This window comes from Fringilla coelebs, assembly GCF_963513975.1.
Source record: "Fringilla coelebs genome assembly, chromosome: 1".
Taxonomy (NCBI): Eukaryota; Metazoa; Chordata; class Aves; order Passeriformes; family Fringillidae; genus Fringilla; species Fringilla coelebs.
Genome location: NC_140028.1, coordinates 48,606,151 through 48,630,057, shown reverse-complemented (window position 1 = coordinate 48,630,057; position 23,907 = coordinate 48,606,151). Strand labels below are relative to the sequence as shown.

At 38.9% G+C, this 23,907-nt stretch overlaps 1 protein-coding gene across 2 annotated transcripts in view; it reads left to right on the top strand.

Moving 5' to 3' along the window:
- Positions 1–492: 492 nt before the first annotated feature.
- The window catches only part of MIB1 (MIB E3 ubiquitin protein ligase 1), a 78,064-nt gene continuing 54,649 nt past the window's right edge, over positions 493–23,907 (top strand). For both annotated transcript variants that reach the window (XM_084218407.1, XM_084218406.1), the window contains exons 1-6: positions 493–967; positions 10,353–10,524; positions 13,226–13,355; positions 15,127–15,231; positions 22,430–22,496; positions 23,291–23,495. In XM_084218407.1, coding sequence (XP_084074533.1) covers positions 739–967; positions 10,353–10,524; positions 13,226–13,355; positions 15,127–15,231; positions 22,430–22,496; positions 23,291–23,495 — 908 coding nt within the window. In that variant the 5' untranslated portion in view covers positions 493–738. The remainder of the gene's footprint in view (positions 968–10,352; positions 10,525–13,225; positions 13,356–15,126; positions 15,232–22,429; positions 22,497–23,290; positions 23,496–23,907) is intronic.

Here is a 23,907-nt window from a genome sequence, read left to right as displayed (position 1 = left end):
ACCTTTCCAACCCAAACCATTCAATAATTCTATGATTTACCTAATGTAGATCGCTTATGACTTAGTTGATACAATTGATTTGATAATCCCTCTGCCACTGAAGCATAGGCGATAGGAGCACCTTGTGGATGGAGAAAGACGCGGGCGGTTCGGCCACCGCATCATCACCTCAGGGCCGGGCGGGGCGGCGCCACAGCCCTCGGCGGCAGGACGCCGCGATTCCAGAAAGAAGGGCCGGGCTGAGGACCTGGCGGAGCCGGGGAAGAACAGCCCCGGTTGGCTCCTCTGCTCCCGGCCCTGCCCTCGGGCACAGCCCCGGGGCCGGGCCGGGGCAGGGCGACTGCGGCAGTGCCCGCCGCGGCTCCGTAGGGGGCGCTCGAGCGACGCGCCCGCCGCCGCGGCCGCGCATGCGCAGCGCGGCGGGGCGTGGGCGGGCACGCCGGTCTCCCTGGAGCCGGCGCAGTCGCGGCCGCAGGTCCCGGATGTAGCGGCGGGAGCGGGGCTGGCCGTGGGAGCGGGCGGGGGACGCCGCTGGGGCCGGGAATGGGCGCGTAGGGAGCGAGGAAGGAAGGGAGCGAGCAAGCAAGAAAGCAAGCAAGCAAGCAAGAAAGCAAGCAAGGAGAAGAGCCGGACGGAGATTGCCGCCCGGCGCCCGAGGTAGCCGCCCCCATCGGGGTCCCCCTCCGCCGCCTGCGGGCTGCGCGCCCCTTCCATCCGCCCCAGGGCTCCGCCGCCGGGATGAGCAGCTCGCGGAACAACCGGGTGATGGTGGAAGGAGTCGGGGCCCGGGTGGTCCGCGGCCCGGACTGGAAGTGGGGGAAGCAGGATGGCGGCGAGGGCCATGTGGGCACCGTGCGCAGCTTCGAGAGCCCCGAGGAGGTGGTCGTGGTGTGGGACAACGGCACCGCCGCCAACTACCGCTGCTCCGGGGCCTACGACCTCCGCATCCTCGACAGCGCGCCCACCGGTGAGCGGGGAGGGATGGAGGCAAGGCACCTCCACCCCCACGGCGCCGGGTCCGGGGGGCAGCACCCCGGGGTGCTGGGGGGTCCCGTCCTGGGGAGTGGATTGAGCCCTTCCTTCCCCTTTTAGAGGTGCGCCTTTGCCTTGGATTTGGGCGGGGGGAGCCAGGCTCCCTCCCACTCCCCGGGCGTGGGTGTCTGTGCGCGTCCGTGTGTGTGAGTGTGTGTGTGTGTACACGCAAACTTGGGACAAATCTACATCGCGGGGCCGCGGGGACAGAAGTTCTCCCGTGTGAAAAATGCATATTTTATGATTGGCTTTTCGCAGATATTAAAACGAATATTATATGTGTTAAGTTAGAAAGTAATGCTGTATTAATTCTTTTAAGTAGTGTGTTAAATATAGTTTTAGGCTATTAAAAAAAGTTAAAATAGAAACTATGCTATGTAGGATACTTTTTTTTTTTAAAGAAAGGACTTGCAGCGAGATAGCGGCCACAGGACACTTAAATCTTTCAGAGAAAAAGAATTTATTGCCCTCTTATCAGAAGAAACGAACTACTCTTCCCGCCTCGAAGGCGCTGTTAGGATTCAGAGGAAGATGACCAGACAGAATCCTGTATTTGAATGGAGTTTATGCATCATGTATGAAGTGTATGAATATGCAACGGACTATTGTTTTTAAGGGTTAATCCTTTGTTGACGGGTGTCCTTTTTCGGGCTTGTGCTGCCTAGAAAAAGATACCCGCACGTCTGTAACTCTTTGTTTCTATTGTCTCAAATTGTTCTAATACAAATTGTCCAAATTATTATTACTCTAATTGTGTTACTATTTTTATAACCATTTTATTCCTATTGAATTTTTAAAATTTTAAAAACAAGTGATTAGCGTTTTTCACATCCCGGGACTGCTAAATTGGGGTAGATAAAGCAAAAGTGATCTGCCACAAACAGCAGGCTCCTGTTGTGCTGGGGAGGAGGTGGAGAGAGGCAGCCGAGAAGGTGATATATCAAGGTTTGGGTTTGCTTTCACGCCCCGATCCCCACTTCTTGAATGTACATTTCGGAGCAGTTTTGTAAAATCCTGGCAGTCATCCTTGAATCAAGCATAGGGATAATTGCAGAAGAGATGTGTACTACCTTTTTTGTAAAGGTTATACTAAGCGGTTGAAATACTGTGGTTTTGTGCCTGTAATCTACACGTTGCCTTTTATCTGTATTGCCAGAGCTGCTGTAAAATAGTAAAGGTAGTGGGACGAAAAGAAGTGCATGAGTTCATTCTTTTAATTACTTAGCTGCTTGGTATTTATGCTTTAAATCCTGTCATTTTGGACAATAGAATTTGATCTGCACTGACATTATGCGGCAGCATTAGTGTTGCAAACACTGCAGAGAAATGTTCATTTTAGCACCTGTTTTTACAGTGAAAACTCATGCAGAAAAATACAGATATTGTTAAGTTTCATCAGAAATATTGTGAGGTGACTTGGGCCAGTCAGGATTGCCTCAGTAACAAGGTGTTTGCACTGATTTGTTGAGGCGCTTGAGCTGTATTCTTTTGTAATATGTCTTTCATTTAGAATGTGATGGAGAGACTGTCTTTGTGCCAGCTATGTGTAGTGTTACAGCAATGAAAATTATAGCAGTACTTAAAGCTAAAAGACTTTTGAGGAGACAGAATCATGGAATTAATTCTAACTAATTACAAAAAACTTTGCTAAGGAAAGAACCCCAAATATTGCATGGTTACCCTTTGAGATGGATTTAATGTTTCAGTGACTGGGTATCTTCCTCTCTGCTGGCATCATGATGATGATGGTTTTTTTGAAAATCCTTTTGTAATGGACTTTAAAACAAGAAAGAGGAGTCTTTCAAGTTGCCAGTCCTTGTCTTGCAGATGTTTATGCTTAGAAACTTTTACCTGTGTTTGATGTCCTGTAGAAACCAGTGGGACTGCTTCTGCTTAGAAGTGAAGCATATGCATAAATGTTGCATATGAGCCTTGAATGCTCATTGTTCAAGCCCTGCCTGACATATTTGCAAGCAGATGGTGTCCTCTTAACTGTTTCTGGAAGCCTAGACTCAATATTCAGTTTTAAAACTGTCATATTTTTATTTCCGTTTCTTGCTTGATTCCTTCTGATTTTAATTTCTGTTTATACTTTTGTGTTAGAATTTTAAGTTCTGTTCCAGATAAAACTGTGTATATTGTGTCACACACATTGCTGTTGTCAGGCTTAGAAAAATGGTATTTCTCTTCCTGAGGTTTCTGGCGAACATCATCCTCATCCTCATGGAGCTGTTGTGTGGAAGTACCCAGGGTTGCTTTTTGCTAGAGGGAATTACTTTTGAGGTCTTTATTCCCTGGAGCTAGGAAGAGTAGAATTCTGTAAAGTAGTTGTAACAAAAGGGCAAAGTTAATAGAGTTAAGGTGCTGTCAGTTTGGACAGAAGTCCTCCGTTTACTGCTGATTCACGCTGTAGTCTTGTCCAAGTCACTTCCCTTCTTCACCTTTTGGTAATAATTTGTTTTTTCTCCATGGTGGTGACTGTCCATTGTTTAGAGTAAGTGACTGACTTTGAATGATAGTTTGATACTTCTCTAGGGACATTACTATAAGTGAGATTAGGTAACAGGAATTTCTTGTGGTAGTATTAATGATGATGTTGAGCAAGGAAGTCTTACAAAGCATGGGGTGGCTTTTTGTTTGACGATACTTAGTGGAGTGTGTGTCATGGCTCTTATAGTTTAAAATGAAAAAAATTCTCTGGTTCATGAATTTACAGTCACAATGTAAGTCTGTAGGGAAAATAAATACAAAAGTAAAATAGTAAAAATAAAAATTGGTTATTGCTGGGAGTTCTTTCTATTACGTATTCAAAACTAGTCTTGGTTGTTAAGTTCTTAGAAGTGGTGCTTGCAGCTGGAGTTGCTGCTTTAGGTTTGAGGCCTGTGCAGCCAGGAACAGTAGTGGTCCATCAAGAACTTAAGAGTTTTATAAAAGTAATGTTAGAAGATCATTCTAAAAAAGGCAAGTTGAGTTTGATTAAGGTATGTGCATATATATGTATGCCAGAACTATGCTTCATACACTGAAAAGATAAACTGTTCTTGTCTTTCAGCTGTTGTAGGCTATTACCAGCATTGTGACATTATGTTAACATCTTAGAAAATTTTCTTAGCCTTAGTGCTAAGATACTAGGATGGTCTTCTTAAAATAAAAACTCATTTACATGAAGAATGTCTTATAGACTCTTTGCTCCAGATGTAGTCATCTGGGTCATGAGGGACTTGTGATACAGAGTTTGGGGTTGTTTTGGTTGTGTCTACCAGGCTTGCCATATTAGCTGCCCTTTCCTGTGGTGATATTTACATTGCCCACATGCTTTAAGTGAGACAGAGCACTTGAGAGGGATTGGTAAACCAGGGGTTTGGAAAGAATCAAAATTTCACATGGAAGTAAAACTTCAGGTAGGTCCTGCGTAGCTGGCTCCTCAATGGAGAAAGTGGTCAGATGTGATAGTCAGTATGCAGTGTGGTTGTTCAATTACTTGCAGATAAATCCCGTTTTTTCTATGAAGTAGACTTTTGCCAGGATCTACGAGTCTTGAGTGTCCCTTTTTTTGTCAGTGTTCTGGAAAAGAATCAGGCCTTGTTTTCTGAGTTGCTGAAGAGAAGCAAGAAAGTTATAAATCCAAGCTTTTTATTTAGAAAGGAAGGCAGCCTTTTACCTGAGTCAAAGGCTGGACAAGTAGCACGTTTGTAGAGAGCACATCTGGCTATGTTCACATAATAGCCATGAGCAATACAGAAACTTTTTCTGTTTATTCTCTTTCTGAAGATTAGCTTTCTATAGAGCAGAATTCATTTGTCATTCATTTCCTTTTTTATACAGTTGGTTCAAAGTAACAATATTATTTTCCTGCTGAAAGAATTTACCAAATTGTGTTTGAATAAGGGGAGGTGGCGGAGGGGTTGGAGTCAGGAAATGGAAATCTTGATACAGAATTATCCCCGAGCTGGAGTGTGCATCAGTGCAGTGTGAAAAACATAATGTGCTGTCTTTTGGTAATACTGAAAATCTTCTTCTGGTAATACTGAAAATCTGGGTGTTATCTGCAGGAGATGAGTGGCTTTCTGTATTGTATTATTAGGTTTTTATACCTGAAAAGGGGCATAATTGATCATGAAGTCAAACATGTCAAAACATTTTAAAAGACAGAGCACCCGTGATTTATCCTGCATATTTGTTTATTTGTTCTTGCTTTTAGAACATCAAATGTAATCTACAGCAAGTTGTCTTTGTCAAGATTTTTTTAGTGGCTACATGTAAATATCTACAGGAGCCCTCACAAATTTAAAAAATTAATAGCTTCCTGAGTAGTGGTACTTGGGAGGCCTGTTTTTTTAAATAAACGTGTTCTTTGTTCTCCCTGCCCTTCCCCCATGTCTCCTACACGATAATCCTCTCCCTTCCTGTGTATCTTGTGATTCCCTTACCAGATAGGACACATGCTTTAGCAAGTCTGGCATTTTGTATCTGTAATAATAATTGGTCAGCTGGCTACTTCCAGATGGTGTATTTAGTAGATGAGTTATTTTTGTGGGAACACTCATTGGAGTTTTCGTGCAGTTTTTCAGAATCTAACTGGTTATCGCTAAGTATTTTTTGGTTTCAATTTACCTGAAGTCTGGCTGTAATGTAAAAATGGTCTGGGGTGAAAGAATAGGAAGAACAAAACATTGTTACTGCTTTTTAAATTGGGGTGTATATAACTCAAAAATTTGAGTTGTTTATGGTATCCCTTACCTGATGGTAGTATTGTCATTATGGTATGAAGGGATTTTAGTTCATTACAGTTCTGTAGAGAGTAATGACTCCATTGGAAACCAGATTTTGTTTGTTCTGAGAAGTGAAGTCACTGCTGGTGTCTTCTGTTTAACAGTGAGTGAATCTGGATGCCCCTTGTACATCTGATTTAACTGTTAAAATCCTTTTATTGGACAGCTGTATATTGCCATCTAATTATTTGCAGTACAAAAAACCTATTTGTAACCAATTCAAGTAGTAATTTGAGCAACACCACTTTTATTTCCTTTCACAGCTGTAAGAGTGAGCATGGGTTTCAAAAACTTGGGAAGGGCTGTAAAATTGATGTATAAATGAGTGGTGACAGAGGAATGGTGGGCTAGGTAATCCAGGGAGGATTTGGGAAGAGATGAGAAAAGTGAAAATAAGGTATGGCTTTCATATTAGAAAACTTAAAGTCAAATAGTGAAAAGCATTAATGACAAGTGCACGTCAGGAATATTAGATTTTATGGTATACTAAAGGTGAAGGGACATGGGGAAACAGCCGTTATTTGAAAGTAACTAGGCATGGTCAAAGTACCCTTCTCATTACCTGGTTTGTTTTGGTTTTTAAAGTGTATATGACCCAAAATCTGTTTCATTTTGAAATAGCCTTGTTCTAGAAATTTTGAAGAATATTTAGAAGATTAATTTTTTCATTATCTCTTTCTAGAGAGCCAGAGTGCTCTTTTGGTGCACAGCTGGTCAGCTGTAGGCTGTTTTTTGAATTTTGAAGTTTTTATGGCACTTCAGTTTATTCCAGTAGTTTAATGAAGGCTTTCTTTCCTAATATAAACTTTGTAACATTTGTGTTTCTCAAGCTTTCTTAAACAGGAGGGGAAGAGTTTATGTGGCAGATTTTGTTTTTGTATTTTAGTCAGGATTTTACTTTTGCTCCAGAGCCTATGCTTGATGCAGTCTCCTGGTTGTTCTTCCGTACTGTGCTTTAATTTACATCATGGATGGCCTGGGAGTGCATGAACTGCTTTTGCTTTTTGAAACATGTTTTCCCAGTGCTGATGAGCCTTCAGTCCACTGGGGTAGAACCAAGCTAGTCTGAAACTCTGGACATTATGTCTCCTTCCTTCCCCCTGAGTATCTGTAGTGCCACTGTCAGGTCCTCAGTGCTGAGTTTTGGTGTGTGGATGGACACCTCAATGATGCAGGTTGTCCTCGTGCCACCCATGGAGGGCCACGGTGGAGCAGGGACCCTCACTGCAGCACGTGTGGGAGCCCATGCTCAAAGAGTGTTTTCCTGAAGGAATAAAGCTTGTGGAGAGGACCCATGATGGGGCAAAGGAAAAGCTGTTATGGACTGACCCTCTGTTCCCCATCTGCACCAAAAGGGTTGTCAGGCATTGGAACAGGCTGCCCGGAGGAGTGGTTGAATAACCATCCCTGCAAGTATTTAGAAGATGTGTAGCATGGTGCTTAGGAGTGTGATTTAGTGGTGGTCTTGGTGGTGTTAATGGCTGGACTCGATGGTCTTCAGGGCTTTTTCCAACCAAAAAGATTATGTGAGTTTAATCTGCCCTGAGAAGAAGCAGTGAGATAGAGGAGTTTGGAATGAAGGAATGCAGTTGTCTCTGCAAAGACTGTGAAGTGTAGGGAGAAGGTGTTTTAGTTTTTGTTTTCATCACCATCCTCTTTTTTTTTAAATTAGCTATAAATTTTCTCCAAGTCAAATCTCTTTTGCCTGTGATGGTGATTGGTAAATAATTTCACTTTTAGCTCGATCTAAGCTGTTTCATTTTGTTTTCACTCTTTATCCTGTTGAGGAGGTAGAGTGAGAGACTGGTTGGGTGGACACCTGACAGCCAGGCAAGGTCAACCTACTACCCATGTTGCACCTATAATATCTAGTTGAACTTAAATTGTTTCAATCTTCTTAAACACATACTATTGATCTAAATAATTTTGTTTGTATTATGACCATGAATAAGAGTTTAGTATCACATTATGTGATCAGTAGTAGTTCCTTGTTTTACCCTTTTTTTTAGCAGATGAAGTTCAAGGTCTCTTAGTCCACTGTCACCAGAAGCATACAAATCTGCTTCTTCCTCCAGATCTCTGGTGCAGTGGTTAGACATTCTGTAACAGGATTACTTGCCTGCTCCTGCCCTGCAGTTCTTTGTTTCTCATGGAAGTAGTGTTGAGCAGCACCTGAAAGAATGGGATTGGGAAACCAGTTCAGCTGAATATTTTTCCTCCTGGCTGTTTTCCAGCCTGGTATGTTTCTTGATGCAGTTTGCATCCCAGCTCTGCAAAAACTTTTTACTAGCATAATGGAAAAAATGGAGCAGCATGGTCAGGTGAGGCATGCACTGAAGTGGGTGTTGCTGCTGGAACCATGTGTCAGGGAATGCATGAAGAAAGGCCATATCTATTAGGATGGTGTTTAAGGATCTTAGGGATACAGAAATGTCCCTTTAGATCAGACACTTCAAGTACAGACATGCACTGTTCTTTTTCTAAGTCCCAGACACTGTGGTCAGTAAAATTACTTGAGTCAAATATCTGTACAATTTTTTTCTTGATCTTTCCTAAAAAAATTTGCTGAGTTTTGCATAGCTGTTTTTGCCTCACTGTCAAGAAGTGTTTAGTTTTTATTTAATTTTACAGTGAGATGACCAATTCTGTATCACATGATTCTTGATTATACCTCTCTTTTGCCATTTTCCCTGCTGTTTGGTCATGTGGAAGAATCCTACAGCACCCAATTCCTTAGTCCTTTCGCATCCAGAATAAATGTATTTCTTGGCCAAATGCCTTCCTAAAAGTTCAGCAGGCATTAAAAAAGAATATAATCAAGAGATGTGTAGCTTCTGTTTCTATGTGAAATACAAATTTTGCAAGCAGTTAGAAATAACACCAAAACAAATACTACCTCTCAACCCCAAGCACTGTAACTAGTTAGTCTTTTTAAACAAGGTGATAAAAACATTTGAAACCAAAAGAATAGTAAAATGCTTCAGTACAATCACTAGAGGAAGAGAGACCGTGGTCATACTGAGATTCAGATGATGGACTGCAAATGTGTTGCAAAGAATCTTAAGGGGATCTGGTGATGCTTAGTCTGGAGAAGAGAAGGCTCAGGGAGATCTAAAGAGTGTATATAAATACCTGATGAATGTTGGAAAGAGGATGGAGCCAGGCTCTTTGTAGTGATGTCACTTGACAAGGCAAGAGACAATGGGCACAAATTGAAATCCAGGAATATCCACTGAAACAGAAGAAACAGTTTTTTTCTAGGGATGGTTGTATGTGCTGTGTTGTGGAGTCTGTTCTTGGTAGTGCTCAAAACCTTGACTGGATATGGTCCTCGGCAGCCAGCTCTAGTTTGCCTTGCTTTGAGCAGTGGTTGTTGGAAGAGACAATTTCCAAATGTTACTTCTAACCTCAGCTATTACGTGTTTCTGTGAAATGATCAAACAAGAAGGCATTTCCTTCAGTTTTGCCTTTCCAACTGTTGATTTTTCTTTGCTACAGATGGCTCAGCTGTTGGGTGTAAGTGACTAATATCTTTATAGTGAATTTGGCATTCATTTCTCAAAGCATGTCTGCTGGAGGGGGCAAAATCCATTCTTTTTCCTCACTTAATTTCAAATTGATCTGGGATTTTTTTAAGGGGAACGAATTGGGAAAATTCTGTGTTACTCTAGCTTCTTAGTGCTCGTTTTTGTCTAGTGCTACAGATTAAATGCTAGTGCTTCTCTCTTCTATTGCTCAATTTTTTCCAAACGGCAGAATTTTTATTTTTTTAATAAACTTGTGGCTGTTCACTGTATTTAGAATGGGTGGATGGAAACTCTGTGACTGATCATTTTCACGCTGCTGTAGCTTGGCAGAGCTGTAAAGGCTAAAGTCTTGGGATCAGTTTTTGTGGAAGGCTTGGCAGAGGTCATGCTGGTGGGTTATATCTGGTCTGTCTCTGGCACATTCTTTTAAGAAACAAAACCAGAATAACAGTAAAATGCTTCAAAAATGGTAACAGATTTTCATAAAACTAATGGCATCTATCCAAGAGAGCTTAATTTTTTCCTGTATAAAAAAGAATAGAGACAAGTGCTTAAATTTTCCAGTGTACAAAGTGTGTAAGTCAAAGCAATAATTTTTAGGCTGCCACACACAGTAGCCTTTGTGATATAATGTGTGTTGATAGCTGTACTCCAGAGATAAAATTCTAGATTGCCCTGTGTATTTTGATAAACCCATTTCTGACCCTTTAACTTGTAGTTAAAAGATTTCTTATTCTCTTTTTCTCCTTTGTATAGATGGAAGGAAGCAGACATAACCTTCTCAGCTTTTTAAGCTGAGAGAAGATAGAATGTTTCAGGAACAGAGAGCCAACCAGAGATACGAGGCAAAGTCCACTATCTTTTCCCCTCAGTGATACGGGCTGATAGGGTATAAGCAGCAGCCTTTCTTTATCGTTGAATTTCTAGTATATGGTTTCGAGTTTTAATGATATGCAACAGAAGTCTGTGTAGTGATGGAGCAAAGTTTTTAGGTTTTTTTTCTTTTGTTTTCCTTCCACAGGTATCAAACATGATGGGACTATGTGTGATACTTGTCGACAGCAGCCTATCATTGGCATCCGATGGAAATGTGCTGAATGCACAAATTATGACTTGTGCACAGTTTGCTATCATGGGGACAAGCATCACTTGAGGCATCGTTTTTACAGAATTACCACACCGGGAAGTGAAAGGTAAAACCTAACTTTTTTCTCGTGAAATCAAGTAGAAACAGGTATTCATGGTTAACTTTGAGACTGAACATTTGGTTACTGAAATTTGGATTAAGTAAGAAAGTGGCTTGAGGTTAGATTCTGTTTCTTGCCCACAGATAGCTAGCATAAGTCTTTGATTCTTGGAAAACATGGAAATTTTAGGAAAAACGGAGTACAGAAAAAAGTTAGGATATGATTATTCAGTTTTGCTTAATCTCTATGAGGCTTTCCTAGCTTTTGTGTTCTCATATAGCAGCTTTAAAACAAAGGCAATTACCATTATACTATGTGTAATCACAAAAAGATTTGTCAATGAATTCCGAATGTGAAGGTTTAGTTAGGTTCAGTAATGGTGTGGACAGACTGAGGGAAAATACCCTCCTTGAAGGTTGTGGAAAACAGAATGATTTGGGAATAAGACCTTGGATTCCAGCTGCTTAAACTGCTCACTACAGGAAGCAGAGAAAAGATGCTATGAAAGGTTGTTCTACTCTTGCCTTGGTTTTCATGTTCTTAAGCATCTGTTATCATCTCTCAGCGGAGGACTCTGAACAAAATTGCATTTAGTGTGTCCTTGTATAGGTGTTCTTGACTTTAAATAACTTGTCTCAGTCCAAAGCCCCTCTTTGTCATGATTTATCTACCAGTTAAGTGAGAACAGTGATATTTGCCTGCTGCTAAATACTTGGAGAGCTATGGAAAAAGACTGTGTAAAGACTACACACTGTGGTGTCACCTCCATGATGTTTCCTGAATGGTCTTTCATTAAATCATCAAAACCTTTCTTTTTTTTTTTTTTTTTTTAAAGATATGGTGCTCATTTGAATGTGACATGTGTAAGACAACATTTATATCTTCTTGGAGAAGTTAGATTTACAAGTATGCTGTAAATTAGTGGTGTGCTTTAATCAGTTATTTTACAGTTAAGGGAAGTGGCTGGAGCACATAGCCTGAGGTCTCAAATTATGTCTTACAGGGTCTGTGTTTACATTCTCAAGTGCTTGCTTAAAGGTTTTAACTGTGCCTTAGATGCCCAAGTCAGTGGCTTAATCAAAACATAAGAACTTTTTGTTGGTTGTTTTGTTATGGTTTTTTTTTTGTTTGTTTGTTTTTGGAGACTCACACCAGTAGTTTTAGGTACCAAATGGCTGTCATAAACTTACTCTCAATTGCAATGTTGAATGCAGAACAAGAATTAGAGGTTGGACTTCGAGATGCTGTCTTAATGTACTTAAAGGGGAATAGGAGACAAAGAAGTCTTGTTGCTTTTGAGAATGCTTGCCAGACCTTTTTTCTTTCTTAAGCTGAGGTTTCCTTTGTAGTTTTAAGAGGTTGGTTATGGTGAATACAGTACAAATTTTAGTTAGTTTTAGTTTTGAAGATAGATTGTACACTGTGTAAAATATTGCTAGAATTTTTTTGCATCTTGTCACTTTCTTCCTTTCTTTGTTTACTCTCACTGAGCTCTTATCTAGAAAGTAGCTTCTTCTGCCAAGGAGCTGTTTCTATTGGATCAAGCTTAGCTGAGAAAAAATGATGTAAGTTAACTATTTTAGGAAGGAGAAAAGGGCAAAACAGCGCTGTTGAATTTGAGGGATGTCTCACTGGAAAAACGGCAAGAGACATGTAAGAACGTTTTGATGAAGGGAAGCATAAGCTCTTACTGTTTTATTTTCGGGTCTGGGATATTGTATGGGTGGCATAATAAAGTAATGTATGTAGCTTTTTGTCTCAGTTTTGTAGGGTTCAGAACTTCTTAAGAAGCTTCTCTAAACAAAATTACTTTGTGTTTTTGATAACTTTTATTTTTCTTAGGTTTTATTTTTCTTAGGAAAAAAAGACCAATATTTTAATGTGATCTTTGCATTGGTTGTAACAGTTGAACTTTTTCCTTGTGTGCCATCTGCTGGATGTTAAAAGTTAGCAGGACGCTGAGAAATTTCCTGAAGTGGTCAGGAGACATTCGGAATGTCAGCTGAAAAATTCTTTTGTCTGGCAACATGTTCCTGGCATGAAGTAAGAAGCCTCATTACAAGAAAATTGATAGTTTTGAGATGATTATTTCTATTATTTCTAGTTAAATAATCTTGACCCTTTCTGTTTAGGCTTATCTACTTCAGTCCTGTTGAAGTCAGAAGGAAAAGAAGAGGTGTGCTTTAAAAAAACAACATAATATGACTCAAAAAATGGATGCTACTATATTGACTTAAATTTGCTAAGAGATGCTATAAAAAATGTAGAAAAACTGAGAGAGGAGGGAAAAGAGATGCTCTTAATAACATAATTCTGAATAAAAGTGACAGAGCAGTTGTGGGACAGAAGTATTGGCTCAGAGTGCATCTAAGAGAAACAAAAATGTGTTTATATGGCTCTGCTTGTCCTTTAATGATTTTAATGCTATACGTACAGATCTATATGCAAGCATTTACAAGATGAATGCTGGTAGTAGGAAATCTGGAGAAAAATTGTTAGAATTAAAAAAACTAATTATAAACATTCAATAAATCAGATTTTTGAAGTTTGTGGATTTTTTTGTGTACTGCTTTTGTGATTCACGCACTGAAATCTGCACTTAGGAGTTATTTGTGTTTTAAGATGCTCTCCTTCCCATCCCCAAAGATTTGTTTTGGACTTGGTTTATTATGTTGACATTTGTGGGTTCTTCTTTTAATAACTTCAGGGTATTGTTGGAGTCTCGACGTAAATCAAAGAAAATTACAGCAAGAGGAATCTTTGCAGGTGCCAGGGTGGTGCGAGGAGTTGACTGGCAATGGGAAGATCAAGATGGTGGCAATGGGCGTAGAGGAAAGGTAAAAATAAAACTGGTTTAAATAAGAAGCTGCACCTCTTTTTGCTCATGTAATGGCCTCATTGGCCTTTTTAATTGTAGAGCAAAAATACAATCATGAAAGCTCGTGTTTGATTTGTCTGGGCACTTTTTAATCTTGTTTTGTAATACTTAAGCAGTTTGAAAGAGGAGGGTGTGTACACCATAGCCAGTTCTTTTACATTTTAATTTACAGTTTTTACAATATCAGCACAGAATTTTTTTAATTCCTAATTTTTTGTCATTGTTGTCTGTTTAAGATTGATTTGTAGCAACATTGAGATCTTGAGCATCTATCAGCATTACTAGAGAGCTGGTATAGAAACTATCAAGAGAGCTATAAAGAGCAGCCCTTTCTAGTCATCACTGCATTCTGTAATCTTACTGCTTGTGGGCCAGCACGTTTGTGTATCTCTTGCTCTTGGTTTTCAGCGCTGGGTTTTGTTTTTCACATAATCATTATGGGGATTTCTCCACTTTAAAATTAAAAAGCTTAGCAAGTTTTGTTACTGGCTTAGGACAGTCTAGGAGTGCTTTTTATGCAATGCTATAGTAAAAATATTTCTATTTATTGAAAATTGTATGGAATGATAAGTTACTAATCATAACATTTTTATATTTTACTTCTACAACTTCATTTACCTTGAAAACTGATGAAGGTTTGTTTTAAGTATGAAACTTACAACAGGTAGTCTAAAATACACTATGACTTTTATCACCAAATTTGAGAATTGGATGCCCTTGTATCTTGGCAACCTGGTGTTTGTTGTTGAATTTATTTTTAATGCACTTAAACAGCATTTAAAGAAAAGTGATATTTAGCCTATTTTATATTCTTGTTTAGCTTATTTTATATCCTAGGCATTTATGGAAGCCTTAGTACTTCTGGGGATTTAATTTTGAAATTTACTGAAAGGAAATAGTAAGTCTAAATCTCTTAAAACAAGAGATATTTAAGTACAGCTTTTTTTCATGTCGATTATTTACCCTTTCCCATGTCAAAATACATTGAAATCTCGGAAACTTTGCAAAGTAAGAATCTTATCCTGCAGTCTGCTTTGTGTACTAAATTTGTATTAGAGAGATTGTTTATCTGTACATCTGAAAATGTATATAAATGCATATAAACATCTTGAAATATGGAAAGGTAGGTCGTAGCTAGCAGAAACATTGTTTAAATAAATATAAATAAGAGTGAAAGCAAAATCTGTAAACTGATTTTTTTCCGTTTTTTAAATAATGGAAGTGTTTTCAGAATTTGGTCATGGCCTCCTGATTTCAGAAGTGTCAGGGAAAGACATTTTTACTCTCCTTTTGTACTGTTGTTAAACATACTGGGTCTGGAAATAAAACTTTGTCTCTTAACATAGTGCACAGCCGCCAGGCTAATGCAAGATAAACCAGACATATTGAAGCAATTAGGATAGTTTTCATTCTGTTTTTCTTAGTTAAATGCTGCTTCTGGTAAGAACGTATCAGGGCAGTTCAGATTTTGTTCCCTGCTTGTGTAGTTAGATAACCTCCAAATATACAAAAGAAAAATAGGCCTACAAAGTATACATTCAGACTACTGTCCTAGTACACCCAGGGAACATTTGCATCAAGCAGAAAACAGCTTCAGAACAAATTTTATGAGGTTTAGTAAAACTAGAATATCATTAATTATTTTGAAGAGATGAGTAAATTTTAAAGTTCAAATTGTGCTTCTGAGTGTTTGCTCTAGAAATAATTTTCTTATTTTCACAACTGAATAGGTAACTGAAATCCAAGACTGGAGTGCGTCGAGTCCACATAGTGCAGCATATGTTCTTTGGGACAATGGTGCTAAAAACCTTTACAGAGTTGGCTTTGAGGGCATGGTAAGTATAAAAGAACACAAAGGGTAAAATGCATGGTGGGGGAAGGGCAGTAAGAATAACTTGTGCTTTATGGTCCTGCTTTTGTAATATGCTTTGTCAGTTTGCATGCTGGTAGTCAGGTCATTGTGAATCCAGCTGTAAGGGTCATGCATATGTATTAGTAAGGAAGTCTGATCTGGGAATTTATTAAATTTGGATAACTACAAGTTAAGAGCTGCTTTCTGCCACAGTAAATATTTGCATCACACACATTTGTCTTTCTGTGCTACTGTTGTGTTTAGATTAAAATTCAGAAAAGAACAACAAGCATAGTTAAAAACTTTTTTAAAACCCCTGTTTTTCAACTCCTGAACTCTTCAGTTGACTTCAAATTTTGATGTGATTACTGCAAGATTTGCAGTTTTTAAATTACTGTCAATACTTGGAATGCTTTTGAGAGCAATTTTATTTTTGCAAATGGAAAGGTGTTGAATTAAATTACAACCTTAATTTGCTTTAGCACTAAATTTTTCTGTTTCCTTTTGAAGCTTTTCCAGCAGCTTCTTCAGCTTTAGAGAGAAAATGGGTCAGGCTCTAGCCTAAGTGCCTTCTGTTGCTGGGTTTTCTTATCCTAATGTGGGTCAAGGAAAGGTTACTTTGATTATCAGCTGCTTAAAACATCTTAATTAGCATTTTCTCTGCATGATTTTTGTTTGATTGTGAAGGGGAAAACCATGTTAATTTAACATTGAAGTGTCATCTTGTCAGATGTGTAACAGTAATAAAATGTTAAACGATGACCTGTTACTTTTTTGAATGTAAACTATTTGACCTTATAGCCTCAATTACAGCTAATTTTTATACTTTAAATGAAAATAAATACCACTTTTGCGGTAAATACGTATTTTAGTGTTACATTTAAAAAGAGTAAAGTAATTTAGTGTAGGTCAGCTTTTCTGATGCATAAAGGTCTTAGGGGTAAAATATGAGTCAGTATTAAGTTATGTGCTTCATGGTGTCCCCCACTTCTAAAGAAAAGTCTTTATATACTGGCAAAAACGAATGTATGTTGTATTTTGTAGTATAACATTAAATCAATGTTTGGTGTCTTCTCTCTTGTGATACATGGAAAGGTAATGGTTACAAAATCTAGATAGAACGAGATACAGATCAACTGAATTTTTTGTTGTTGTAGTTGCTATAACTTCAGTTGCTATGTTAAAATTTGTGGACTACGTATTAAAAGTGACTACATAATAAAAGTGCTGTGGAATCATTGAAGATTCCTTCTGGTCTCATGAAAAAAGTACATTTGAGATAAGTTACATTCTGCTTTGAAATAGTTATTCCCTTAAGAAAAAAAAGTTATTATTTTTAAATCAACTACACTGTGTTTCCCAACTTTTGCCACCTTTGAAAATGTTAAATATTTCTAGAAAACTCCATTAAGTACTGCAGCTGTAAATTTGGAGGGGTGTTGGTGGCCCTTCACACAAGTTTTGTAGAAATAGAAATATTTGGGTAATTTAAAAAAAAAGCCTGTTAAACTGTGTGTGAGACTATGTATATAGATGTTGTTTTTAGGATAATAGACAAAAAAATATGTACATGTGGATGTATAGAAAGCATAATTGGAGGCTGTGTAAGTAGTGCTTACCTGATTGTAATCCATTCCTATACTAATTTCATCTTTGGTGTTTTCAAAAAATGCAATTTTCACTTCAGACAGAATGGATTCTTGAATATCTATGAGAGTCATTTGAATGTAATGCTTAGTTTTAGAACTGATTAATAATTTGTTAAGTGTACAATTCATTATTATTGTTTACTACTATTTATGTAGTGTTATGTAAAGCTGAGACTGTCAGAAAGTTCGCATAAAGTTGGGGCAAACTTGTTTTGGTACTCGGAAATTGGTTTAAAATGTCCAGAGAATGTGGAATCAACTGTACTCAAGAGTGTGTAGCCATGTAAATACAGCTGGGAAGAGACCCTGACTTGCAGATGGGTAACACTTGACTCATGCTAATGGGGCTGATTAAAGAAACACAGCTCATTATTGTAAGTCAGTGCTCTTGTTTGATAGCTTATAGGCTGCATCTGGTCCTCAAAATTAATCTATCTGGCCTGCCAGCTTTGGAAAGATGAGGTTTGGCTAGTGGGGCAGCAGGTGCTGACTGAAAACATGCATTTATTTCTGGTCAGATACTTGGAGGTTTTATTTGTGTATGCTGTGTTTAAATATGAAGTGGCTGAGAAGTGCATCTTGCCTCTGTCTTTTTTTTTTTTTTTTTTTTTTTGAAAAGTCTGGCATTTAAGTCTGGGAGTTTCTGTTGCCACAGGTCACAAATTCCCAAATTGAAATCTGTATTTATGATGCTGTTAGGTCAGAGAAAATGTTTGCTACATCCTCTGTAAGAATGAACTACTGTTGGCTTATATGGTTTGTTATGCTACTCACATTTCTTACCTATATGTATTCAGAGTCCTGAGCCAAACTGACCTGTCAACCAAATAACCTGCTTTGGGCATTTTTTAATTTCTAAAAATGTGTGAACACATCCTTTTGCAAGAAAGAGAGGTCATATGAAATTAAAAAGTTAATGGGAAGATTGCAATTTTGCTTTTGGGACTTGTGGCTGGATTTTATTTCTTCATATGTGAGCTGAGGATGTAAAGCTGGCGACTTTCCTTGGTTTTCAGTGGAAAATAGTTCCAACTACAGGAGTGTCCTAAATCAATTTCGTCACTTAGGAATCTGTTCCTTTCAGAATTTCTTTTCTCTGTACTACTTGCCTTTTTTTGCTGCAATTAGCCCCTCCTAGTTTCTAGTTTTGGAGGACTGTGCTTTCATCTGCATAGCCTCTGAAAGAAGTATCTGTAGTTGTCATCCATCATTGTCACAGTGATACGTAAGCCATCTGTGTTGGTGTACTTTTTTCCACAAATTCCAAATAGTGAGTGCATAAGGGAAGTTGAGATTGCCTGCCTCTAGGTGATTGATAATTAATGTCTGTTCATCAACTTTTATTTGGATTACCCATGAAGTTATTATTTGAAAATGCTCTAGAGGATTTTAAGAATTTCTTGTTACCAATTCCTTTTTTTAAATAAAAGCAAAGTAAATATCTTGGTATACTAGGCATTGTATGTGAGTGTTATAAAATAAATGCTTTCCACTGTAGTTACAACTGTCGGACCTGTAATGTCAGTCAAGTCTCCAGTTCTCTGATCATTTATCTTGTGCATTTATTTGCATTTGTCAGCAGGCTTTGTTTTGCTTCCTTTTGATGTAGCCACATTTCTCCTGTAGTCTCAACCAAGTCAAGTTTTTCATCTTTCTGTGTTGCAAAGAAAAATATTTCTATTAAGGAGAAAGGTATTTACTGATCATTTTCTAATTTTATTTATAGTATTAACTGACAAGGAAGACTGTGTCTTCCTTTAAAAAAAAAGTTACACATGCAAAGCTTTTATAAGTGCCTATAATGAATAGTAAGTTTACAAACTTATTCACCCAGTATTCACCCAGTATTTGCCTGAGGTCTGGTTTCCTCTTTAAGAAACTGTTATTATTGCTTTTATGCCTCGCACCTTTTTGTCATTTCAGTCACTTTCTCTACCATCTTCTACCTTCTCCATTTGTTGCTTCACTTTTCCCAGCTTCTTGAAACTGAGAGGGATTTGGAGTTCATTAAATTTGAAACACGGCATTTCTTATAAACCTTTAGCTAAAACATACCAATTTATCCTGTCTCTTGTTGCCTGAATCTGGTGACCGAGCAGCATGCATTGAACTTTTTCCATTTGCCTCCAAAGTGCTGCTTTCCTTGCCAAAAGCTGTTGTGAGTTTAAAAGACTTAAAGTGACCTTTACTGTGTGTATTCAGTGCTACCTTGAACAACTGCAGTTGTGGCACTATTCCTGCTGGTGTATCTGTAAGATCAGTATTAATTTCTCCCCTGATACTTGCTCCTGATGTTAGATGCTGCATCAGTGCCTCTGGATCAAGCATTCCTCTTTCTCCCAGCAGCACAGCTTGTTTTATTACCAACTCTGTAGATCTTTCCTCCCTGGTATTGATGGATGGCATTCCATATTGATTGGAATAACTCAACAGTTATTTCTGTAGTCAGCTGCTCCTTCAGCTTTGTTTTCCTCCTCAAGGTCGGGGATAATGGTGCTTTTACACCATCTGGCAGCACTGCTGACTTTGGTCTACATTTTCTCATGCTCTGAAGTTTTATGAAGATGAAATTGCTGCTGTTTATTTCAATTGGTATAATTGTATGGTATGTCAAAGTAAATTTACTCTATTTCCTATTTGACCGGGCAAGTCGTGATCTCTGTGTAATAGAATCACATACTGGTGGAATGCAGATTTTTAGGAAGTTGAAGTGTGGGTGCTAGAAGACCAAAGTTCTCCATTGTAGGCCAAGACCATTATTACCCATTGCTCATGTGCATCAGCTGATCTGCAAGTGGTGCAGTGCAATGTCTGATCTGCATGCTTTTCCTTGAGTTCTGATTGATTGCCTGCTTAACCGGGCTTTCTGTCTCTAATTGTACGCAAATTCTGCAAGCTCTGGCTTATTTTTCTATTTCCTGAAAGAATCCTACTTGGGGTTTATGAAATGATTTCTCCCTCAAGTCATTGTTGAAAAGCTGATTTGTTCATCTCCACCATGTATTTACATTACACCCAGCCTCACAGTCGTTACTTCTTTTTCTGGTGGTGTCACTGTGAGTCTAAAACTTGTATTCTAACATCCATTGTTTTGGTACTTTCCCTTTTACACTTACACGTGCCGTCTCCAAACAATCTGCTATTTTGATTGATTTTGAAGTCTCAGGGAGACACATAACTTTTAGAAATCCCAGTGGGGTTCTCTGAAGTGCAAAGCCTGGTGCATCCAGACTCTATCCATGTGTGTTTTTGCTCCATGTGCACTAGGGGGGGGCCTCTTGCCATGCAGTACTCAGAGTAGTGTGACCAGGAGCTTACCATCATCCCTGATTTTTTACTTAAATTACTTGATCAGGAGAAAGCTTATTTTCCTTCTCTAAGAGGTATAACAGCTGAGTGGTAGAAGGAAAATTGTAGTTGCTTACCCAGCTTTTGTGGCATTGAAATACAGCTAACTACAGTTTTCTGCCTTAAAACTCCAGAATCTTGTTTGGGCTTGGTTATATTTCAAGGCATTTGCAGGCCTTTATCATGTTGATATAGTACTTTTCTTAGTAGTGCTGTTTGCCACGTTGCCAAAGGCACTCTGCTTATATACAGTATGTGTTTGTTTTGTACTATCTTAATATCTGTCAGTGTCTTATCTTTCTGTGTGTTTTGGGTCCTCCATTATGTTGTTGAAGGCTTCTGGGAAAGAAGAAAAAAAAAAGCCACATTCCCTTGCTTTTCTGCTATAGTTAGATCAGACTCTTGTTTTATTCTTTAGCAATATAACATTGACTACATCATGTAAGAGAAAGGAAGACAGTTGTGAAGCTGAGGTTGGACACCAGTCTACCATTTAGTTTTTCAACCAAGCATATAATTATACTCCACAAATAAACTGTGCGGGTCACAGTGCAGGCAGGGTAAAATACAAGTGCAGGTTTCTGAGTTTTGGGTTTTTTTTCTATAAAATTTAGGATACTGTAACAGGCTTCCTAGTAATGTCAGCTGCGAAATAGTAATTATCCTTTTAATGAACATTTTGTTTCTTCCGCTAGGTTTTAGCCGTCAGTCTGCTCAGTGCATTAACACTTGGTGTAACACAAGCAGTCTTTCACCCTGATTTTGCCTGGCAGGGAGGCGAGCCTTTGGACTCTCCTGTGCTCTATTCTTAGTGTTCTGAAGAATGTGACAGCAGCTCTTGCATGTGCACCCCTCCTTGTCTCCTTCACAGACAGCTGGTTGTTGCCTGACACGGAGGGCTTGTATTCAGTGGGTGATACGCAGTGCTCCCGGGCACGTTCAATCTCCCTCGTTCCGGGGAATGAATGAGTTTGCCATCTGGGATGGGCCGCCGAGCCCCTTTGTCTGCGGCCGAGCTTAACCCAGCACCTGCCCACCGGGTGGCAGCATCCTGCCGCAGGCCTGCTGCTGCTGTGCTGAGCAAGCTTTCTCTGCTTTCTCAGGGGATTTGAAGAGCGGCTAAAATCTCATTGTTTTCCTCTGGCTGTCTTCATCATTTTTCCAAAGTGATGGTGCATTCTTTGTAGATCAGGACATACGCTGAACTTTGTATTGTTTCTGCTTACCAGTTGCCAAGGGTGGTATTGTGCTCATCAGAGCCTTGATGATTTGGAAGAGTTCAGAGTTTTCATTTTAGTCCTTTGCAAGAGGCCAGTCTGTCAATAAATCTCGGGCAGGGGAAAAAGAATTGTTCAAGTATGTTTAGTTGTGGTTAATTATATCATTACTACCACCTGTCTCCTACTTCCTCCCCCATGCCATAGAATATTCTGACACATTTTGCAGTTCCTGATCTCCTTCCCAACTTATTTTGCACACAAAAATGCCCTTTGTTTAACGAGAATTGTTTCATAAGGAACAATGGCCGATGATAGCTATTTGGAATTAAATATTACACATAAAGGAAAGGAGAATTATAGAAAATCCGCCGGCTTTATGAGTAGGAGTTGGTTACCACACTTGAAGCTTCTCTTTCTCATAATATGAAACAGTTTTATGAAGGATGAGCTTTAAAACTTTTCTCTTTAAAAAGAACATGTTTAGTTCAGTGTAGTATTTTGTAGGCTTTTTTGAAGTAATACCCTTCTGCATATTCTTAATTAAGTTTTCATTTTATAAAATCTGAGTGACAAGTTTTCTTCCAAGTTAAACATGTTGGGAAGAGTGGGCAGCACTGGCAGGCATTAAATTATGTTTCCTTGCTTGTGTTCACAGAACTATTTTTTAAAAGGAAAAATAGCTAAATAGAACAATGCAAAGATGCTCTGTGTTAATTCCTGTCTTTGAACAAAAAGTTTCTCATCCTTTATAGCCTCTTGTATTTACAAAGATTATCACAGTCTTGAGAATGTCAAGGCTGATACAATGTCAAGTTTGGAAAGTATTTGACATTCTGTGCATCATGGGACATGTTTTTTGTACGCATAATTTTCAGCCTTTCTCAATTAAATATTTCAGTTCTAGTTTCACTGACCTGGAGACTCGGTCACTGAGGACTAAAGTTTTCTCAATCTCTCTCCGTAGTCTGACCTGAAATGTGTTCAAGATGCAAAAGGAGGCTCTTTCTACAGAGACCATTGTCCTGTGTTAGGTAAGCTGAAGTAAATTCATGTAAATTTATATTAATTAGACTCACTCTGGATTTCCCTTTCCTTTCTAAATGTCATCCAAAAGTACTGTCCTTACTAGTGAAATGTAAATAGTAACATTACTATGTACTAATGATAAATTGTCATGCTTTTCTAAATTGTATTTGGTATCAGTGCACCAGGGGGATGGCAAGGGAGCTTTTAAGTGTTCATTAAGTTATAAATTGTGTTGTGTCTTGTGCACTATATTTCTAAAAAGCCAAACATAGCTGTTCATTCTTACAGAACTGGCTTAAATACTAAGAGATGTAATAAATCTAACTCCTTGCACAAAAGCGCTGTTGTTTTATTGACACCAGAGCTTTTATGTGTCCTGATGTCTAATACCATATCATAGCTTGTAAGATCCTAGTTAGAGCCCATAGTGGAACTTGTCACAAGTATTTGGCATTTGCCAGTGTCACTGCTGTTTGCCATGAAAACTCAACAAGAAACACACAGTTCTGTTGCCAGAGGTTCCAAAGGGTTTTTTTTGCCTGTTGGCCACTATGGTTGCAGAGACATTGGTGTGGAGTCACCATCCCTGGAAGTGTGGAAAACATGTTGGTAGGGCACTTGGAACAGGGTTCAGTGGTGAACATGGTGGTGGTACTTGGTTGGTGGCTGGACTTGAAAATCTCAAAGGTCTTTTCCAACCTTAACAATTTTATGAGTCTCAGAAATTAACTTTTGTTCTTTAAATTGCTTGGAAAATTAGTATGCTGATGTAAACTTTTTTTTCCTTACTTCCTTTCAGGTGAGCAAAATGGTAACAGAAACCCTGGTGGGCTGCAAATAGGTGACCTGGTAAACATTGACCTTGACTTGGAAATTGTGCAGTCTTTGCAGCATGGTCATGGAGGATGGACTGATGGCATGTTTGAAACTTTAACAACAACCGGAACGGTTTGTGGCATCGATGAGGACCATGACATTGTAGTACAGTATCCAAGTGGCAACAGGTTTGTTCTATAGCCCTCATCACTGCTTCTCACAACCTTCCCTTGCCTTAAGTGATTGTGATTACTTGGTGCCAGAAGCTTTCTCTTCTTTTTTTGTCTGTTAAGATTTCCTTCCAGATGAGTAATGAGGACTTCACTTTGAGGATGCTTTAGGAATCTTGGAATTTTGCTGTGCCTCTCACTTGTGAAAATTTACGTTCAAAATAAGAAATTACGTTCTAGACTGTATTATTTGCAAAATGCAGTGTTTTAAGCAGTAGCTTCCTTTTTAATTAAAAACTATCTATCCCATGGTTTCAAGAGGCAAGGTAATAGCAATTCATTGTGGGTTTTCAGGAAAGTAGTTTAAGAGGACAGGTGACAAACTTCGGGGGGGATCTTGTCTAAACTAGAGTCACCCTGGCACAATCCA